This window comes from Heterodontus francisci, chromosome 18, assembly GCF_036365525.1.
Source record: "Heterodontus francisci isolate sHetFra1 chromosome 18, sHetFra1.hap1, whole genome shotgun sequence".
In the NCBI taxonomy this organism is placed as follows: Eukaryota; Metazoa; Chordata; class Chondrichthyes; order Heterodontiformes; family Heterodontidae; genus Heterodontus; species Heterodontus francisci.
Window position 1 is genome coordinate 63,345,988 of NC_090388.1, and position 22,076 is coordinate 63,368,063.

The 22,076-nt window shown below is 40.8% G+C and overlaps 1 protein-coding gene across 17 annotated transcripts in view; it reads left to right on the forward strand.

Moving 5' to 3' along the window:
• Window positions 1–22,076, forward strand: part of LOC137379685 (uro-adherence factor A-like) — a 117,030-nt gene that overhangs the window by 60,117 nt on the left and 34,837 nt on the right. For 8 of the 17 annotated variants that reach the window (XR_010976889.1, XR_010976890.1, XM_068050878.1 and 5 more), the window contains exons 2-4: window positions 4,008–8,414; window positions 11,887–11,955; window positions 14,502–14,585. Coding sequence is in view for 15 of the 17 variants with exons in the window: in XM_068050878.1 (XP_067906979.1) it covers window positions 4,112–8,414; window positions 11,887–11,955; window positions 14,502–14,585 (4,456 nt within the window). In the remaining 2 variants the exon portion in view is untranslated. Of the gene's footprint in view, window positions 1–1,997; window positions 2,068–4,007; window positions 8,415–11,886; window positions 11,956–14,501; window positions 14,586–22,076 lie in introns of those variants that run through there. The other 9 variants (XM_068050883.1, XM_068050884.1, XM_068050887.1 and 6 more) reach the window with 5 other exon arrangements.

Below are 22,076 nucleotides of genomic sequence, written 5' to 3' on the forward strand. Positions count from 1 at the left end.
AGGTATCTTTAGACAACAACAAATTAACTATTTACTAAAAATTTAATCTTAAACACTATTAATATAAACATATGTCTAAAGACCTTATGACTTATTTTAATCTAGCTCCCCCATTCTCTCTCTCTCACTCAAAAATAACAGTAATTAACTGGTTTTAAAAGTGGTGTTTTTAAAATCAGCTGTCTCAAGAATAAATAAGTAAGTCTTTGTGGGTTATGTTCCCATTGGATAAGATATTCTAATGTGAAAATCAAAGGCTACTCGAAGTCTTCACGTGGATTTGATAGAATAGTCTGATTTTTGATGGGCATTCAAACTCTTCAGCTGCAACAGGCATCAACAGTTCCTTCAGCAATACAAACGGTCTCTTGAAAAAAAAAAGGCTTTTTCTTAAGGCAATTAACTCTGCCCATAATTCCCTGTAGAATTTTTGCTGAGAGAAAATAGACAGCCCTCTTCAGTAGCATGCCTCGCTGGAGAGTCTCTCAAAAACTAACTGGCTCAGCCTGGTTTTTGCCAGTTTTACACACAGTCAAATTGAAACATTGTACCATGTGACTTTTCTCCTGCTGTGACCTAGGTGACAAAGCAGCTAGCACACTATGCCTCAGAAATTCCTGAACTTTCTTTTCCTTAAAGGTGCACTGTTTCCAAACAGAGTCTGAAAGGCACACACTGTTTTTAATCCGTGGAGAAAATAAATACAAGTCCATGACACTTGTCTGTCTGTTCAGAAGGTCATAAAATGTACTGTGTGTATGAGGAAGTGGCTGAAGAGTTGATAACCAGAGGGTGTGGATTTTATTGTGATCGGCAAAAGAATCAGAGGCGAAATGAAAAACTTTTTTATGCAATGAGCAATTAGGATCTCGAGTGTACTGCCTGAAAAGGTGGTGGAAAACAGCTTGAATAATATTATTCAAAAAGGGATTAGATAAATATTTGGAGAAAAAAATTATGGGTATATGGGGAAAGAGCGGGACTAAATGGATTGCTCTTCAAAAGAGCTGTCACAGACTCGGTGGGCATAATGGCCTCATTCTATGCTGTACTATTCTATGATTCTAAGTGCAGACTTCTCCTTTTCTAGCAAATTTGCCTTGACCACACCCAAAGAAAACATGACTCTAACTGTTTTGTATGTAATGGGCTGTTCGGTTTGACATAAGTCAGTGCCTGCATGCCAAAAGTTGTTAATTGTGCTGAGGTACTTCAGCATAAGAGTATAACAAGAAATAGGAGCAAGAGGAGACCATATGGTCTCTTGAGCCTGCTCTGTCATTCAGTATAATTATGACAGATCTTCTGTCTCAACTCCACTTTCCCATGTGCTATCTGCATCCTGTGACTCCCTAAGAGATCAAAATTCCATGCCTCAGACTTGAGTATATTCAATGATGGAGCATCCAGAACCCTCTGTAGTAGAGAATTCCAAAGATTTACAACCCTCAAGATGTCCTGAGAATATGGTTACGACCGAGGCAGGAGGAGTGCACTGTGTTATGACTGGGTGAGGAAGGGGTCTCTGGCTCCCCCTCTTGCTCCTTTCTGGTTTGGTTGTAACAGGGTTTATCTTTTAAAAGTGATTTTTAGCTTGCACCTCATTGCACTCTGGTTTATTTGTAATTACAATTAATCAGACAGGTTTTCTTAGGTTTAAGCAAGAAAGATGCAAGTTTATTAGCCTTATCACTCTAACTTGGTTAAAACTACTAAAATATGCGTCGCAACCATGCTCGCATGCATACGCGAGAAACACACAAATAGAGGGGGAGAAAGAATTAGGCGGGGGTTGAAGTAGGGGTGGCAACAAATTGAATAGTTATTATATTTTATCCTTGGGTGAAGTTGAGGTCTGAGTTCTCGCTGGATCCAGTGCACAATTACAAGTTTGCTTCTCTGGTACCAGAAGGCTGAAGAGGCGCTCTGTCCTGAGGCTTAAGCTGCTACTGTGGGTCCTTGGGACTTTGCTTGAGAGAGAGGGAGATCTTCTTCTTTGATTCTCAACTTGCAGTCTGTTACATTTCTGAGAGGCACAATTCAAACTGTCCACAGTCTGACCAGCAGGTAAGTCATGTGAGCATCTTTTTGTTTGAGACAGCATCTTCTGGGAGGGTTTCAAACTTCCCAGACGCGCACAGTGGGGTGTGGAGTTCTGGCTTTTACACAGACAAATAATGTTGATTATCATGATGTTCCAGGCCAATCTTGTTAATTGAATCATTGAGCCATCCCATTGTCTCTCTGTTCAACTGTCTGTCACAATGCAAATGTGCAACCATGTTTTCAGCTGGTTAGTTCTGTTTTTTAAAACAAGTTCTTTGCAATGTCCAGCAAAAAGTTTCAAGTAGTGTTCTATAATGACGAAATTAATATGTTTCCATTTAGCAAGTGTGATTTCCATCACTTCTGCTTATTCTAGTTCCACTTCTCCACAGGTCACAACATATATTTAATTTTTTCCCACTTACCAATATGGTCAATCATAGACTCTATTTTTATCCCAGAATAAACCACACCAACCAGGTTTCTTTAATAAACAACTAAATTATCAGTTTGTTGTAAAACAAGTCTTAATCAGTAATGATGCAAAGCATAAACACACAGATTGAAGTATAACTGTTCTCTTTTTACGTGCGTGTACATACACACAGATACATACATTGGTTAACTGAAAAAATAAAAGGCATTTTTGGTTTTAGAGCTCTGTTACAAAAAAAAGACAAAAACCACTTAGGCTGAATACTCGCTCATTCTTGAAGAAAAAAGAAAAGACATGGAAAGATGTCCTTTGTTTTGGTTTGGCATCCCAATTGCATATAGATGGCTGTCAAAGGGAGAGAAGTGAGCTGGGTTTTTCTTGGCAGGCAAAAAACAACTGTCTTTTGAAACAATTCAAAGTGAAACCAAAAACATTCCCGAAGTCAACCCTCCTGACCTCTATAAACACATTAACATATTGTTTGCCTTTGCTCCGTGACCTTTTGGTCAGCTATGTGGCCTGGTCCAATCTGCACCTTCTCCTTTGTTATCTCTTGCCCTACCCCCACCTCACTTGTTTATAATCTGTGACTTTTCTAATATTTGTCAGTTCCGAAGAAGGGTCACTGACCCGAAACGTTAACTCTGCTTCTCTTTCCACAGATGCTGCCAGACCTGCTGAGTGAATCCAGCATTTTTTGTTTTGGTTCTATAAACCTTGACCTGTTACTTCTCTGTAAACATCTTCTCCAAGTCAAAACCTGCTGGTATTTATCTGAAAACAGGTGCCTTCCAGTAAGGGCTTGTTTACAAGCCAAATCCAGGAAGCCTTCTGGTGACTCCCTTTTTTAAAAAAAAAGTCCTTCATCTCTTCCAGCTTCCAGATGAATCAATGTCCATAATTCAAAACATTTTACAAAAAAAGCGCACCTCGTAACAATATGTAAATACACAACATATATGCAAGTTATTTTTTCCTAACCCTGAGCAAAACTTCAAATCCTACATCCAATCAATCATCGAAGCAGCCATTACCAACATTACAATATAATTTTCCTATATCCCTACTTCAACACTTCCTAAGGCAAAATCTTCCACCATGCCAGTGATACCTCCTGACTTAATTTCTTCAATGCAGCTTGCTAAGTTTTACACGACAGATGCTTGACAGATCAAGATGTATGCACACTTGTTCACTCCTTCACAGATTTTTACTGCCAAGCTGGTTTTCAGTTCTACCAGCTAATCTCTTTGAATTACTATTGGTATATTAGCAGTAATTAGCTATCTGGCTTCCAGTGGGAAGTATTGCTGTCTGGGATGACACATCAAAAATCTGGGCATGCACTGTGTACAATTTTACAATCACTAACTTAGTCATTCTTGTGTGAAACTTTTGGTCTTCAGGTCAATTTAGGTTAAACACTATTTGTCACTCATGCTTAATTAAAAATATTTCAAGAGCTGTGTCGAGGTCACAGTATATTTTCAAACTCCTGATAATTTCCTCTTTTTTTTTTTTGCAGAATTCCTGTAGTTGTGTGGCATAGGAGCTGTGTAGGTCATTCAAAGTATTGTACCATGAACCTCAAATAGCTGCTGACTGATTATGATTCGACAGTGAGAAGAGATGAATCCTCTTGCCCAGAACTGCAATAATGAAAGAGTAACTTACGATTTCAAGAAGGGACCACCACCACCGTATCCAACATCTAAGCCGATTCTTACTGATGCTACATGTACTGCAAATAGAACATTTGTACATTCAACACCTTCGTACTCTCAGCGTAACACCAGTGCTAAACCTGTTGAGAATACCTTGCAAGCCTTTAACCAAATGATTGGGACGGTTCAGCCAATGGCACAAGCGCAGGTGTACAAGTCTCAGCAAGTACTTTCCATTGTCAAAGCTAACTCACAGACACAAAACACTTTAATCCATGAAGCTCTTTCACAGCCAATGTCTCAAACTATTGCTGCTCCAGAGAAAAGACAAGCTACAATACAGCCTAAAGATAATCTAGTAACCAGTAAAAGAGTCCAACAGCTTGCTCTAAATGGACTTGTATGGATGACTACCAGTGGCCAAACAGTTCAGACTGCTAATGTCCATAATATCCATTCTGCTAAGGTAATGCAAGCTTTTAATCCGGTGATAGCTTATCAAAATCAAAATGTGGGCCATTCTTCTAAAATGCTAATTTCAGTAACCTCTGCAAATGGAAGTATACCTCACGTTTCAATGGGCCAAGGACATGTAAATGTTTCGGAATCTCAAGGAAATTGTAGCTCAGCTCTTAGTATATTGGCAAATAATTTTGTGAAATGTAATGACCAGATACCAATTCAAACGGCTAATGGAAAGGTGGGTGTAGATCAAGATCAGTACAAAGCACAGTCAGCTGTAGCTAGCAACACAGCTGTCCAGCTTTGCCAGAGAAACTGGCCGGCCCTTACAAATTGTGTTTCTCGACCTGCTCTCACTTATGGAACACAAACAAGAGTTGGCTCTTCTCAGGCTTCTGAACGGACAGGATCATCGGTTTGTTTGAGTTCGCAGCAAAGTACTACTAATTCTTGGTTTTCCCCAACAAATTCAAATGGGCAGAAGAGAATGGTGCTTGCACGGGTTACTCCAATGTCTCATGACTGGAGAAATCTGCAGCAAAACTCTCACACTTTTCATTCAGCGGACACATCTAAAGTGAAGAACTTGCATGCTGAAGACACTCGGTTGCATCTTAAATTATGTGATCAGAATAGAGCATTAGAAGATGCCAGTTCAACTTCTGAAAAGTCAGTTGAAATGAAAAATCAAACAACTACTCAGTCATCCACTGCAGGGATAAATGCACAGAGAAACAATCTCCTTGCACCAGCTGCACCTCCTCTCACAATTAAGCCAAGTTTATATAGGCAGCAAAATGTACACAATATTCACTTCTTTTATACGCCTTCAACCATGAATGAACATAGTATTATAGCTTCGATACCTTCAGATGTAAATGGCCAACACAATGTAATGGCCCCCGGAAATCCTATTTCATCTACTGTAGGTTCACAGAATACAGTGTCTGTGTCTTCCCAGTTATCCCCTTTGTCTGTTGGACATTGTAACTTTGGAGTTTCACCAACAGGCAGTTCAAATTTGAACACCCAAAAGACTGTAACTGGATCTGCAGTTGAAGGGGGGGCTTTGTATAATACTAGTGATCATCAGAGTTCTGTGCCACCTGCAGATCCTCCACATTCTATGAATGTGTTATATTCAACAATCAGATTAGCATCTAAAGATGTAGCTAAACAAACAATACATCTTGTTTCTTCAGGTTCTAATTCTCCATCTGCAGCATTCAGCAGTGAAAACTCTGTACCGTCCCCTGTTCATCTTTCATCCAGAGGAGACTATGGGAAGCAGAGTACTGCAGGCCTTGTACTTGTTATTCCACCTTCTGTGGTTGTGCATAATTGCCAGAATGTGGAGGCTGCGTCTGTTTGTAGCCCCTCTACAGTATTGACTCATGAAAAGAACATGCCATTAAAGCTTACTGAACATCAAGGTGAAACATCTGATTCAGTTGTGGAAGTGCCTACTTCAGTGTCAGAGAAATCTGCAACCACTTTGTCACCAGTTGCTAGTCCATTAAGCTTGACTGGACAGCAATGTGAAAAAATGTTAGGTATCAACTCATCAACTATAAGAGTATTTAGTGAGCAGCAGACAAATTGTGAGAATCCACCACTGGAACCGAATCAGAAGTCTCCAACTGGAATGTTGTCGTCTTCCACTGATTTAAATGGAAAAAAGAACATAATTTTGGATATAGGAACATTGTCTAAAGAATCCAGTACCGAACAAGGTCCAATGTCTTGTGATAGTCAGGAAAATTTGATTCTGATTGATAGTCCACCTCAAAAAAGGTTTCTGGCTTCTGCAGTGGAAGATACTTTAAAGGATGCAAATGGTTGTGAAAATGCAGTTGTGTGTGTTGATAAATCAATAAACTCTTCAGAGCTGATAACGAGCAGTGAAGACTTAGCTAAAAATGAGGCTACAATTGCTGATCAAACTGTTGCAAGAGATGATACAGTTCAGCCCGAGATCTATATCACTGGTGTGTTTTCACTTGGCGGCAATACTGGACTGTGGGGATCTGTTCAACAGAGCTCATCTTGTCCTTCAGTTGATCTAACTAGCCCTTCAGAGGAGGTAAACAATTCATCTGCAACAAAAGGATTAGCAAATGGAGAATCCAGTTTGAAAGACAAAGGAAGTCACGAACACTGTAACACGCTTGTTAAAGAAAATGTGCAATTGACGTGTGTACCTCCATCTAATTTAGAAAGCAGACAATGCTCTTCAGATACTGAATCCCATAAAATGGAACATGCACAGTCAGTATTGGAAAGTTCAGTGGAAAAAAACATTGGCCAGCAGATCTCTAAATGTGATGAAGGCCCAGCTAGCATTTTAATAGATCTAACTGGAGATGAAGATGATTTTACTGAACCTCTGCAGACTGATTCTGTGTTACCATCTGATTTCAAAGAGCAGGATGAAAATCTGGTTTCTGACCAGAGTGTCTTGCCTGTGGAAATTAATAGCCCATCTCTTTTAAAGTCTTCAGAAAAGGGAACTCAGGATCTTGATGATCTGTTGCATTCAATTGACACAGCAATTGAAGCTTTCCTAAATTTCTGGAATCCTTATCCTCCCGCATTTTCATGTGGCAACACAGGGAAGTTAACTTGCAAGCAGTATAATCTACAAGAAGGAGAAACTTCTGAGTGTAAATTGCCAAACGTTGCTGAAGAAACTGCATTGACTTCTTTTGAAGAAGCACATATGATAGATGAAGGTGCGAAAGCTGGCCTGCATGAGGATTCAGATTGTAACTCACCTTATAACATAAAAGTACTTGGACACACTGAAATTCTGAATCTGCTTGATGAAATATCGAAGTCAATTTCAAATGAGAGGCTGCCTGCTGAAGCTGCAGGGTCTGAGACATTCAGTCGCTCGGTTGTGAGGTTGACTGAGGAAACTCAAAGTAAAGCTTCACAAAGTGCCAGCAGTGATGGGTGGAAAGCTAGCAGTTCCAAGGCATTGGTGATGAGGCTGTCTGGTAAACATGGGGCAGATCAAAATCATGCATTATTACAGTCTGTCAGCAATAAGAACAGCTCTGCTAAGAAGGGAAAACGGGAGAAGAAAGAATATTGTTGTATTAATGCCTGGCTGGCTGCATCTGGTGTGCTTGGCATATACTGCCATTGTAAATTCTCACAGGGAAATAAAACTGAAAACCAGGCAGATTTGCCAAATACAATACATGAGAGCCAAAATAACAATGAGACTAGTAATCCAAATTGTGTTGTAAAACCGATGGAAATAGAGACCGTTTTACACAGTGTGCCAAATGCTGCTCCTGGGAAGCATGTCTTGGAAATACCTGAAAACTGGAATTCTGTGCCCAGGAGCTGCACTAGTATTGTCCCTGACAGTAATCACGATAAAGTTATGGGAGAAGTGCAGCAAGAAGTGTGTGGTGTTGCTGAAGCAATGCAGCAGCAGTCTAGTGAAAGCAGTACAAGAGTAGTAGAAAATGAGAGACAAGACTTGTGCAAGCCAGGCAACGCAAATGTAAACCGTCTTAATATGTCAGAAGAATTGGATAAATTAACTTGCAGAGTTTCTCTTGAAAGAAAATTTGATCTAAAGGAAATCAAGAACAACAAAGCCAATTCTCAGAATGAAGTTGAAATTGAAGCAGCAAAGGAAACTTGGACTGTTCTGGAGGAGGAGCTTAATGGAGATAAAATGAAAAATGTGAGCAGAGATCCTTCTCAGCATGTATTGAATGAGGAAACCAGTGACCAAACTGATACACAGAAGGTTAAACAGCATCTTGGAGTTAAACAGGGAACGAAGGGTATGAGAAACTGACTACTCTTTAGTTTAATACAATAATGACTTGGGACTATTGCATGATAAAAGTTGCAATGACATTATCACTAGTTATTCTTTGAATACCAACTATGTGGAATACTCTTGGCATGTATACTTTTCATAACAGAGGTTACTGACAACCTTCTCCCCTTTTGCTGATGATTTCTCTCCTTGCCCAAACCCCACCAAAAAAAAAATTCTCGGATACTGCACATTTTGTTTTATTGTGACAAATGTGTGGGAGAAATTTCTAATTTAATTTATCCAGTTTATTTTAGCGAAGGAGGTGGCAAGTTGGAAATAACTGAGGTGGCATGTTCTGATGGGTAAGGGCACAATAGCTAAAGGAGCAGCAGCAATCAATCATGAAGTAGACAATAGGGGAGCAAGGAACAGTAAGTAGGCTGATGTTTGAAGACCGGATGGTTTATATAAGGATATATATAAAGTTAGAGCCAGTTATGGTGAAGGGGTGAGGCGATAGACAGATTTGAATATTAAAGGTTTGATTCTGAGATGTAAGAAGCAATTAAAGCTTGGTGAGGCCAAGAGTGATGGGGATGCCAGCCTCAATGCTGATGAAGGCATTGAACTGCCATTCTGAAAGACTAGAAGTTTATGACTGATAGGAGTGGGAACGAAGGTAGTGAGTTTTGGAAAGTTGCAGCCATGAGGTGATTGATTTTTTTTTAAAGTGGTGGGACAGAGGTTGGGGGCACAAGTAGATGGTTTTACAAAGGTGAAAGCAAGTCTTAGTGACAGATCAGTTGTGTGAATGGAAGCTAAATCAGCTTTCTAATTGTATGGGTTTCCCCCATCTGTTTTTTTTCTTGCATTGCGGTATAAGTTGACTAATTCAGCTACAATGACTAACAGCTTCCAGATTGGTGTAATGGTAATGTTACTGGACTAGTAATCCAGAGGCTCAACTAATGCTGTGTTCAAATCCTACCATAGCAGCTGGTGGAATTTAAATTCAATTCATAATCCTCCCACAGCAGGTTGATAGGTAAATTGGTCATTGTTAATTGCCCCCAGTGTAGGTAGGTGGTAAGAGAATGGTGAGGATATGTAGTAGGGAATATGGGATTAATGTAGGATCAGTATAAATGGGTGGTTGTTGGTCGGCACAGACTCGGTGGGCCGAAGGGCCTATTTCAGTGCTGTATGTCTATGACTCTATAAATTTGGAATTAAAAGCTAGTTTCAGTAATGGTAACCGTGAAACTACTGGATTGCCTTTTTAAAAAAAAATCTGGTTCACTAATGTCCTTTAGGGAAGGAAATCTGCCATACTTACAAGGGCTGGACTAAATGTGTCAACAGTCCCACAGCGTTGTGGTTGACTCTTAATTGTCCCCTGAAGTGGCCTAGCAAGCCACTCAATTGCACCAAGCAGCTACAGAAAAGTCAAATAAGGATAAAACCAGATGGACTACCTGGCATCGACCTAGGCACCGAAAATGTCAATGGTGCACCCTGCCCTGTCGACCCTATGAAGTCCTTTTCACAATCATCTAGGGACTGGTGCCAGAATTGGGAGAGCTGTTGCACAGATACATTGTTGCACTGTGGGCGGCACAGTGACGCAGTGGTTAGCACCGCAGCCTCACAGCTCCAGCGACCTGGGTTCAGTTCTGGGTACTGCCTGTGCGGAGTTTGCAAGTTCTCCCTGTGACCGCGTGGGTTTCTGCAGGGTGCTCCAGTTTCCTCCCACAGCCAAAGACTTGCAGGATGATAGGTCAATTGGCCATTGTAAATTGCCCCTAGTGTAGGTAGGTGGTAGGAGAATGGTGGGGATGTGGTAGGGAATATGTGGTTAATGTAGGATTAGTATAAATGGGTGGTTGTTAGTTGGCACAGACTCGGTGAGCCGAAGGGCCTCTTTCAGTGCTGTATCTCTAAACAAATAACAGATGAGCCAAGCAAAAGCCTAATATAGGTGTGATTTGGTGGGTCTGACTTGCAGCCAATGTCTCAGACACCGGCAGGACAGATCAACGAGAGGTGGCAGCACAGTGGTATACAGTCGGGAGGGAGTTGCCCTGGGAGTCCTCAACATTGTCTCTGGACCATGTGAAGTCTCATGGCATCAGACTTGCGCAAGAAAATCTCCTGCTGATTACCACCTACTGCCCTCCCTCAACTGATGAATCAGTATTCCTCCATGTTAAACTTAACTTGGAAGAAGCCCTGAGGGTAGCAAGGACACAGAATGTACTCTGGGTGGGGGACTTAAATGCCCATTACCAGGAGTGGCTCAGGAGCACCACTACTGACCGAGCAAAAGCCAAGACTGAAGCATTTGTAACCATCTTCAGCCAGAAGTGCCAAGTGGATGATCCATCTCGGCCTCCTCCTGAGGGCCCCAGCATCACATATGTCAGTCTTCAGCCAAATCAATTCACTCCACGTGATATCAAGAAATGGCTGAGGCGCTGGATGCAGCAAAGGCTGTGGGCCCTGACAAGATCCTGGCAATAGTACTGAAGACTTGTGCTCCAGAACTAGCCGTGGTCCTACCATTGGCCAGAAACTTAACTGGACTAGCCATATAAATACTGTGGCTACAAGAGCAGGTCAGAGGCTGGAGGTTTTGTGGCGAGTAAATTGCCTCCTGACATCCCAAAGCCTGTCTGCCATCGACAAGGCAAATGTCAAGAGTGTGAATGAGTATTCGCCACTTGTCTGGATGCGTGCAGCTCCAACAACAACACTCGAGAAGCTTGACACCATCCAGGACAAAGCAGCCCGTTCGATCGGCACCCTGTCCTCCTCCTCCTCAAACATTCTCTTCCTTCATCACTGATGCACAGTGGCAGCAGTGTGTACCATGTACAAGATTCACTGCAGCAATTCACCAAGCCTCCTTCAACAGCATCTTCCAAACCTGCAAACTCTACTGCCTACAAGGACAAGGGCAGCAGACACATGGGAACACCACCAGCTGCAAGGTCTCCTCCAAGTCACATCATCTTGACTTGGAATTGTATCGCTATTCCTTCACTGTTGCTGGGTCAAAACCCTGGAACTCCCTTACTGACATCACAGTGGGTGTACCTACACCAGATGGACTGCAGCGGTTCACCACCACCTTCTCAAGGGCAATTAGGGAGTGGCAATTAGGGCACTGGCTTTGCCAGTGACTCTCTCATTCCATGAAAGAATTTAAAAAAAAAATTAATAGCAGCCACAATTGTTGAAGGAATTTCCATCTGCAATATAAACATACAAAATTGACAGGTATAAAAAGACCAGCTGATCCATCAAGCCTACCCTACACTATGATGGCTGCACCATCATGTTAAACAGTTTTTCCTACTCCGCGGCAGCCATTTAAGCTCCTGGGAGGAAAAAGAAAATTTTTTATCTGAAATATTTCTATATGAAGTTAAAAATGGAAAAGAAAAAGCTTTCAATATTTCAAACCTGACCGTGATTGATTTTGTTTTCAGTAATGAAAAGGAAACCTGATGGTTCTAATTGTTGGAGTCCACAGAAAAAAAGGAAAAGTGATACTTGGGGTGAGGATCTTGTAGTCTCTCACTTTTCCTATTTTTACATTTGTTATTGAAAAGGCAAAATTAAGTTTGCGCTATGCAGTGAAGCAGAACAGATGTTCCAGTGGAAAGTCTGACCATTTGCAAGCAAGTTCAATGCTGTCGTTTTTTTTCCCTGTTGATTTGTTTATCTGGTTTTTAAGCTTCAGTTGCTTCATTTGTTTTTCTTGCCGCTGATAAAAACTGCTACTACTTAAAAAGGCCACATAAGATACAAACTTCAGATTTGATTCCAAAAGCATCATGCTTGAACTGGAATATTTTGAGAACAATGTCCTATCTTAATCTAAGGCTTCTTGCCACCATTTACCCAGCCTCTAATCTCATGGATTTGTCGGAAGGACTTGGGATCATTCGACAGTATTAGCATGCAAAAAGTAAAAGCAATGCAATTGATACATGGATACCCTTGTCATTGAGTACTTTTGAGACCACTTGTTAAGGTCCGAGTATGAATTTCTAGAGTTCCACACCAGCATTCGAATTTCACAGATTTGATTCACTATTCACATTGTCAACTATGGCAATCAACTAGTATTTTCTCTGACTTCCATTTCTCCCAAGGTGACCTCATATGGCATGTCGAGATCAGGAGTTCAATGTGCAATTAAGTTGCATCTGTCTGCCCTGGGAGTGGTTGTTCAGGCCATCACTTGTTCTGTTACATTTTTCTGTAAATTGGTATACGAGTGTTTATAATAAACTTACTGGGGATTGATCAGAAATGGAGGTGTGCTGGAAGGGAAGAAAGGAAAGAGTTTGCAATGGCACGGCCTGGCTCAAGATAGGACAAAAATAGACCAGTTGTACACAGATTTCCTAAATGTGAAGCAAGTTTTAAGTTGAAATAGTTTTCCACAGTCCGCGGGCATCATCCCGCACACGCACCCCCACCCTTCCCAATCTCCACTTAGCTCACTAATGAGATGTTTGACTGTCTCCTGTCCATTATCACTAAAACATGGTGCTGGAATGTTTTGAATATATTTATGGAGGGATATACTTGCATTGGAGGCAGTTCAGGGAAGGTTCACTAGGTTGATTCCTGGAATAAAAGGGGCTGCCTTATGAGAAAAGATTGAGCAGGGTGGACCTATGCTCATTGGAGTTTAGAAGAATGAGAGGTGATCTTATTGAAACATACAAGATTTTGAGGGGGCTTGACAAGGTAGATGCTGAGAAGATATTTCCCCTTGTTTGGGAATCTAGAATTAGGGGACACAGTTTAAAAATAAAGTGCCTCCCATTTAAAACAGAAGTGAGGACTTTCTTTTGAGGGTTATTAATTTCTGAATTGTCTACCCCACCCAGAGAGCTGTGGAGGCGGAGTCATATTTATATTCAAGGCTGAGTTAGACAGATTCTTGATCTACAAGGGAGTAAAGTGTTAAGGGGGGTGGGGGAGAGGCAAGAAAGTGGAGTTAAGGCCACAATTGGATCAGTCATGATCATATTGAATGGCAGAGCAGGCTTGAGGAGCCAATTGACCTACTCCTGGTTCTTGTGTTCCTATTATCCCTCCTTAAATATATTCTAAACATTCCAGCACCATGTTTTAGTGATAATGGACATGAAACAGTCAAACATCTGATCAGAGAGCTAAGTGGAGATTAGGAAGGGTGAGGGGTGTGTGCGGGATGGTGTCCATGGACTGTGGAAAACTATTTCAATTTAAACATGAAAAAGAACTGGGAGCCTTCACAGCCTTGATAGCCAACCAATTCAGAGCAGCAATCAAAAAAGCAAATAGAATGATGAATGTCTGTCTTAGCCAAAATAATATAGTCTGAGGACATTGATAAGCGTACCGTGATCAGACTAGACTAGGTCCTGTCACTAAGAAACAAGGCTATATAGAAATGGTGCAGGTACTGCAGAGAAGAGTCATTGGGTAGTTCTCTAATGTCAGGATGGTGAGTTATGAGAAAAGATGAAACAATCTTGGGCTTTTCAGGTTGGAAAGGAGATGTCTTGAGAGTTAACCTACAAGATAGTTAAAGGAATGAAAAGAGTAAATAGTACTTTAAATTGCAAAAGGGCACTGTTCAGACTTGCAATATATAACTTTGATTTTGAAAAGATCTCTTACACAGAGTAATCATATGGAATAGACTTTCAGATAGATTAATGGAGGCAAAAACCCTGGAACTACTTTTGAAACTAGGCTTTTTCTAGATGGATAAATTGAAGATGGGCTGAATGGCTGTCCTCGTCTATGATTAGGCTATAGGGCAGCATTAGCTGGTCACTCTTGGCTGACAGTATGTGTTCAGATTGAATTGCTGCACTGCCTAGTTCTCATTCTTATTTATTTGTGGCTATATGTATCAATAATGAACTTTCAAAAAGTTAGAATATCTTGCTTTGCTATGGATTGCCATCAAAAGACTTTGGATCTTGTTGGAAGTTGATTGGCTTCAATAAGTGTCAATGCCAGCCTTAGTAAGTGATAAAGTGACATGTTATAAGAACATTTCTTTCATAAAACTTGCTGGTCATTGTTCTTTCAGGGAAGAAAAGAAAAGCTGCCAAGAGCCATAGTCTGCATAAGAACAACCATACTCCACGGAAGAAAACAAGGTGTGACATAGCGGGTGAGGGCTTTGTAGTTCATTTCTGCCTTGGAATCTACGGTTAAGTTTCCCATATTGTGGTAAAACAAAAAAAAGTATGTGTCATGGTAAAACGAGGATAGTGCAGCCAAGTCATCTTTCTTTCTTGTTACTTTTTTTAACACTATCTTAAAATTTCTGTTAGAATATTGGTTAAAATTACTAGCAAATGCTGGGTGTGGGGAGGGAAGAGGCTGTGGGCTGTGACTGTTTCCAGCAAAATTTTTCATTTGGAATATTCTCTTGACAGTGAGTTAAAAATAGAGTAACTTTATTACAGGATTGCCCCCAAAACAACAACTTGCATTTATATAGCATCTTTAATGTAATTTTAAAAAGTCCCAAGAAGCTTCACAGGAGCATTATGAAACAAAATTTGAGCCAAATCAAAGCCATGGAAATTGCAGCTTGAACTTTGTTGCACTGCGCACCAGTTAGGATTTAGTTCAGGATAGCTTTTTTGTCTTTTGTATTTGGAAGGAAAGAACTTGCATTTGTGTCACGTCTTTCACAATCTCAGGATGTCCTGTGGCTCTTCACTTATGCATCGCTAGGTCTCACTAAGAGCTGAGAGATAAATAGCCAATTCAGTGGTGTTGGTTGAGGGATAATGTGGCCAGGACTCTAGGAGAACTCTCCTACTTTTCGAATAAGTCCAGGAGATCATTTCTACGTCCATTTGAAATGTAACAACATTTACATGAAATGTAAAAGAATTCCTAAGCGAGGCCAAATCCAACATCAAGTTTATTTCATAATGACTCCAGAACCAGGCACCGTTACTGCATGCACCATGCCCTGGACAAAATATAGTTTGAGGCCTTGACGCAGCTGAAAAAGAAAACTGGAATTTCTGGACAATACCAGTTGATAGGCCACTCCAGAGACTTGGTTCATAGAGGAGGATTGCCAGGATTTGCCCCCTCCTGCCCCCCCCCCTCCCAATCTGTTATCTAGACAGGAAAAGGCACAAGTCCTAACCTTGAAGTGCAGGATCTTCACCCAGAGGACGAATAAAAATCACATATTTCCTCTTGTCAGGAGATGAAAGTTCTGACCGCACCATAGGAGAGGATTACTCTGATGATCCAGAGGATTCATACTCCTCAGATTCAAAGTCAATATTATAGGTAAAGCTCCCTATCCCCAGCAAATAGTCACAGCCCAGACCCAATGTAAGATCTGGAGTTTGCTTTAATTTAATTGTAAGACTTGGGTCAATTATAGACTAAGTTGGGAGAGCAAATGTAAAAGGGACGACCAGCTCCGACTAGATACAAAACCATAATAAAATAAAAGCAAAGTACTGCAGATGCTGGAAATCTGAAATAAAAACAAAAGTGCTGGAAATACTCAGCAGGTCTGGCAGCATGTCTCTCCACAGATGCTGCCAGACCTAGTGAGTAGATACAAAACCATATGGTACAAGGTTGTTTTCATGTTTTCCACAATAAGCACAAAAATTGTGATACTTATCAAAGTGCAGTGGTCAGCAGTTGCATTCACAGTGGACCTCCAGTTAACGGGGTGCCTTGTCTCTTGATTGAAATCTAGCTTCTGTCCTCTTGATGATAATGTGCACTTAATATCTTGCAAATCCTTATTTTGTACACTCTTTCCTGCTTGGCTTGGTGCCATATTAGATAAAACTCCCATTTCTGTCCATCTGATTGGTCAGTCATTACCTAATTGCCCTTCCATGAGGGTACCTTAAGCCTGGTTTAGGTCATTGTCATTCGGGGGGGTTCCAGATTCGTGCTTCCTTGCTGTTTATTCATCAACAATGACCACTTAACGAGGTTGATATGCGCTTGTCTTGTTTCACAGCTATTTGGCTAGACATGTTTGCAGTTCTTTTACCAGTTAAAAAGCTAATACTCTCCTTGGGGTCTAATGACTTTGAAATAAAGGGTCTTTACATAGTCTGAATTAACCCTTTCTATCGCTTCTCGGCATGTCATGATTTGTACAGAACGTTAGCTAACATCATGCTTTGTGGTTATGTTGATTACAGAATACAACTTTAATCAATATACTTATAATTAAGTTCCAACAGTCCTATATTCCTCCATTATCTGATCATTGTTGTTGACCACTTTTTTTCTCTCTCATCCATGAGTGACGTGATCTGCACAAACTTTATATATTTTTTTAAATCTTTGTTTCCATAATCTAACTCCAGATGACTACCGATAGTGAAAAATTCAATTATCCGTTACTTCATTGACACTCCCCAGATTTAACACCTGATCACCTCACTCTATAGCATTCCTTATTCTTTTACAGGAGTGCTGTGAATTCCTAAGCTATTAGCATGTAAGTACATGCAATTAAAACAGATTATGCATGTTTGCTTATTCTTTACTTTAGATTGCATTTTGCTATTTATAACTAACTCACCAAATTATACTGATATTCCAAATTCAAATAGTGGTGTCATTGACTGACAATATTTTCAATTTATTTATCTTCAGATAAAAAGATTCTTCCTAGATACTCTGAAACCACCTAGACTGTCCAAGAAATTTCCCAAAAATTAACATTTATTTATCCCCGTTAAACTTCAGGTAGCATTCCTTTGAATGCCTGGAATAGCAATTATGTCCAGGCTTGGAGGTTTTAAAATTGATTTATCAGGGACAATAGTGTTTACAGCTGTTATGGGAGTTGGCTGTAAACTAATTACAAGCACTTTGTCTCTAACGATAACCAATGATAACAGACTATCTGAGTTAAGGCCAACTCCTTTTTTTAAAAAAAAGAACAAAGCTTTCAATCCAAGTTACCACCATGCTGTGGTAATTGTTTTTTTAAAATTGTTGAAGCTACTGGAGATCTTGTCACACTTGCTGTTACCTGTGTGAAAAAAACACAAGATCCCTTCTCCTCGGGGTTGAATGGGTTAATTCATCCAGACATGATCTGACAGTTCAGAAACTTAAAATCTTATTTTGCCTAATATATATAAATTTCCATTCCAAACCTCAAAGTTGTTTGGTGAGCTTAAGCTGCTAGTGGAAGGGGGTAACTCTCTGCTTGTTTGAAAGAGGGCAGGGCAAAGGGTCTCAATGGACTAGTAATGATGTTGCCACCCTTTCCCCCCAATTCTCCTCTTTTTGACAGTCTGTGCTTAAAACACCCAGGGTGTTTCAGACCCAAGCTGTTTGTCTTCAGGCTCCAATTAGTTGTATCCAATCTCCAATCTCAAAATTTTCCCTTTATCTTTGAGAATTTTGTTCAGGGTAAAGTTCCCAAATGACTATCGTAATACCCTAGAATCATGGTCCTGGCCAGTAATCATAACTCAAGGTTAAATAATTCAAAACATTTAGTTTATTTAAATTGCACTCCCCTTTTACTGCAGCTCATAAACATCATTGCGAGTTTCTTTTTCCTCAAATTGCTAAGAAAAGCAAAATGACAATTTTAGGAAAGAAAACACATTACATTTACACACATACATTATCCACACAGTCTTTATTACATACATCTTCTGGAAGCTTCCCATACTGTACTTTGCATTCTCCATTTACAACACTTATCTTAACAACTTAAAACTTAAGTCAAGAGAATAGAATAGCACTTGCCTTTAAAAGAAAGAAAACAAAGGAAATAAATTATGTCAGTGGTTTTGATTCATCCTTTCTTCAAATATCTTTCAAACAACTAAAATTAAAACTAAAGAACAAGTGAATTCTCACAAGAAAACATTCTAGCTCCAAACAAAATGTTTAAATCTGCAGTAGACTTCAACCAGCAGTCATTCACAGCCGTGATGGGAGGGGGTTGCTGGTGTGGAGGAAAAGGGGTTTTTCAAGGCTTTCACCTACAGGAACAATCAAAGTGACAACTCACATTTCCTCTGCCCCTGAATGTCATTACTCATTATCCTCCCTGGAGGAACTCCTCTCTTTCCCAGCACAAAGCAGTTACATTTTAACACCAACATCCATGTTATCATTACTTAATTTCTGCTGACTCACACCAATTTAAAATGTAACTATCTTCTTCTTTGGCCTCCTTATCTCGAGAGACAATGGGTAAGAGAGACAATGGGTAAGCGCCTGGAGTGGCTATAAAGGCCAATTCTAGAGTGACGGGCTCTTCCACAGGTGCTGCAGAAAAATTTGTTTGTCGGGGCTGTTACACAGTTGGCTCTGTATAACTATACAAATATGTTAAGCAGCCAACTACTATTAAGACAATATACAGACCAAACTATAGATGGTTAACCGACCCTTACAAGACGCTGGCTTGCAGACACACAAAGAAATCAAACAGGAAATGTCAATAAAGTGCACACACAAACTTATTCTCACACAAGTTTTCCCCCTTTTTATTCCCCCCTCAGCATTTTAGCCTCACAGCGGGTCCGAAACATTTCCTTTTATGACTCGACCTCACTCGTGGCTTGGGATGAGAGCAACAGAGAGTTCTTCTCTGTGTTGTCGTTAACTTAACTGGACAGACTGGCAAGGGTTCTCCCTCCCCATTGTTGTCCTTCTCCACGGACTCCTGACCCATTTCAGTATCACCTGATACAGCTGCCTGCCTGCTGCTTTCCCCTCTGGGTTTGTAGCCACTTAATGGTAGATTTGCACAGTGCATGGTCTGCCTTCCAGTGGAGCTGCTCCTGTAACTCCCTCAAGACACCCCTAGAATCCTCCAACTTCTCCGTCAACTGGACGTTTTCCTGTGTGAGTGACAATATGGTTTCTTTGCTAACTCTAACTGCTGCTGAGCTGCACCAGCCTCTACTGCATTAAGTGCCTGTTGCTATATATTGGCAGTAAAGGGCACTAGCTTATTGTGCAACTCATGTAGTTGTGTCTGCTGCTGCGCGATTTGTTCACTTTAAGCTACCATTTGTCTTACCTGTGACTATCGTTTCCTCATCGCACTGTGCACCTTGTCACCCTTCTGACATTTAGCTGAGTCCTGCACCTGGATGAACTTTACTACTTTTAAAATGGAACGGGTTCATGCTTCCGTATGCGCACTGCTAACAGGGATTGCCAACTGTCCATATTATATTTAGTGCTCAACTTTTCCCTCATTTCCCAGAGACATTTCCTTTCATTGCCTTTCCATGACATAACGTGTTCTTGAAAGACACCAGTGAGTCGGTTTAATCTGCTGCCCCTCAAAAGAGCGTATCCCCTCAAGAATTATTGCTGGCCTAACGAAGTTCCTACATTTGTGAAACTTGCTTCAACACCCTTGGTTTACGTACTAGTCAAGGTCCCAGATTTCAGCATCACTTGTAAGATCTGGCGCTTGTTTTAATTTAATTGTAGACTTGGGTCAATTACAGAGTAAGTTGGGAGAGCAAATCTTAAAGGGACTTGCAGCTCAGACTAGATGCAAAACTACACTGGTACCAGGGTGTTTTCACAAGCTTCGCAGACTTTATTAAGTTTTCCACAATAAGCACAAAATTGTGATACTTGGCAAAGGGCAGTGGTCAGCATAAAATAAACTCAATCCTACATCAAGACTGACTTGCCTCATTGGTCAAGTCCAATAGTGACTCAAACCGTGGGCGGGGAGGAAGGGGTACCAGCAAAACTGTCCAAATCATTGCGAGTCCTAAAGTGCTTTTTAGGAAACCATCCAAAGGGCGTCCCGTGGACTGGTTAAACAAATGGTAATGCAGGCCTTCGTCACAGAAATGAGGATTCTCTGGTAGTTCAGAGTGCAGGAAAATCTGTGTGCTATCTGAACTACTGAAACATGTCAGTTAATTGCAGAAGCTTAGAATTAGCTTGTGCTTAAGAATTACTGAATGTAAAATGGACCTCCCAACATGGTATATACAGGCGCAGGAAATTGTGAAGGTTTGTTCAGAAGAATTCCATTCATTCATTTGTAGGAAGTAGATAAATGAACATTACATGGAATTGGCAAAAGTTGCATTCTGGAGGATGTAAAATGACAGTCCTTGGGCCATTTCCACATAAATGATCCACTGAGGAAATGCCCACATCTGCCACCAGTCGGTGAAATAATAACAGCTAGATAAAGAGGAAAAGATCCCCCTCTTGGCCCCACCCCCCCGGGTTCCAATAAAGGGAAGGACAGGCAGAGATGTAAACTCTTAACTAAATGACATGATGACAGCAATGGTTCTGATGGGAAGGAACACCCTAAGCCCATGTGGTGTAGGGATGATATCCTCAAGAAAGGTCGGACTCCTGAGTCAAGATATAGGCTAAGGACGTCCTATCAGGACATATAGGAGGTCAGGTGGAAAGAGAAGCAGTATTAGCAAAGAAGTCATTTTTCCCCTTTCAACACCCAATAGATATCAGCATCTCGAGGCCAATGCAATACTTGGATGCTTGGACAGATGTCATAACATTCCTGTTTCCCATAAAATTTGGGAATCATCTCACACAGCCAAGACAGGGAGCCCTCTGTAACTTTGAATTGAAAGGGCTCTGAGGGAGACTGGTAGATATTGAATCCCGCAAGGTTCAGCCAAATTGATATGCAGATGTAACTGGGTCTGGAAGAGAAGAGGTGGTTGCGGGGGTGTGAAACTATAATCTGAAATTCACAGATTTAAGGTGATTGGTAGAACGATTAGAAAGGACATGAGGAAAAGCTTTTTCATCCAGAGGGTGGTGGGGGCCTGGAATTCACTGCCAGAAACAGTGGTGGAGGCAGAAATCCTCAATTCTTTTAAAAGGTACCTGGACATGCACCTGAGGTGCTGTAACCTGCAAGGCTACGGACCAGGTGCAGTAAGGTGGGATTAGATTGGGCAGCTAGTTGTTTTGACCAGCACGGACATAACGGGCTGAATGGCCTCCTTTGCCGAAATTTTTATCTGGTTCACAGTTCATCAGTACTATTCAGAACTATACATGAAGGAGGACAAAGAACCCAGCATCTCTGTCTCAGATCTCACTGATAAATGGAAAAGAGATTTTGCTTTAATAGATACAGGGGAAGAGATATTTCTGGTAAAGAAACAAATAGTTAGGATCCACTGCTGAAATAGTAAACTATTGATGCTGTCAAGGTATTGAATCAGTAAAATAACCCTATGTAAAAATGGGTTGGGTGGATGTAATTCTCGGAATAAGTATGAACTTTTGGTAATTGAAATGACAGGTCAGTAGATGGCAGACTATCTGAACGAATCCAGTACAGTACGGGCTGGAATAGACCAGACTAAATATGAGGTGATTGAAGCACAGGTGACAGACAGTCTTGGACCCTTATTTATAGAGGAAAATACTTAACATTTGGTAGTGTCCACAACAGGTAACATCTTTAGAGGTTGCCTATGTCCAGACCACCAGGGGTCTGGACAGAATGGATAGAGATGGGGAGAAACTGTTTTTACTCGTGAAAGGATCGAGAACAAGAGAGCACAGATTTAAAGTGATTGGCAAAAGAAGCAAAAGCAACATGAGGAAAAAACTTCTTCATGCAGTGAGTGGTTAGGATCTGGAATGCACTGCT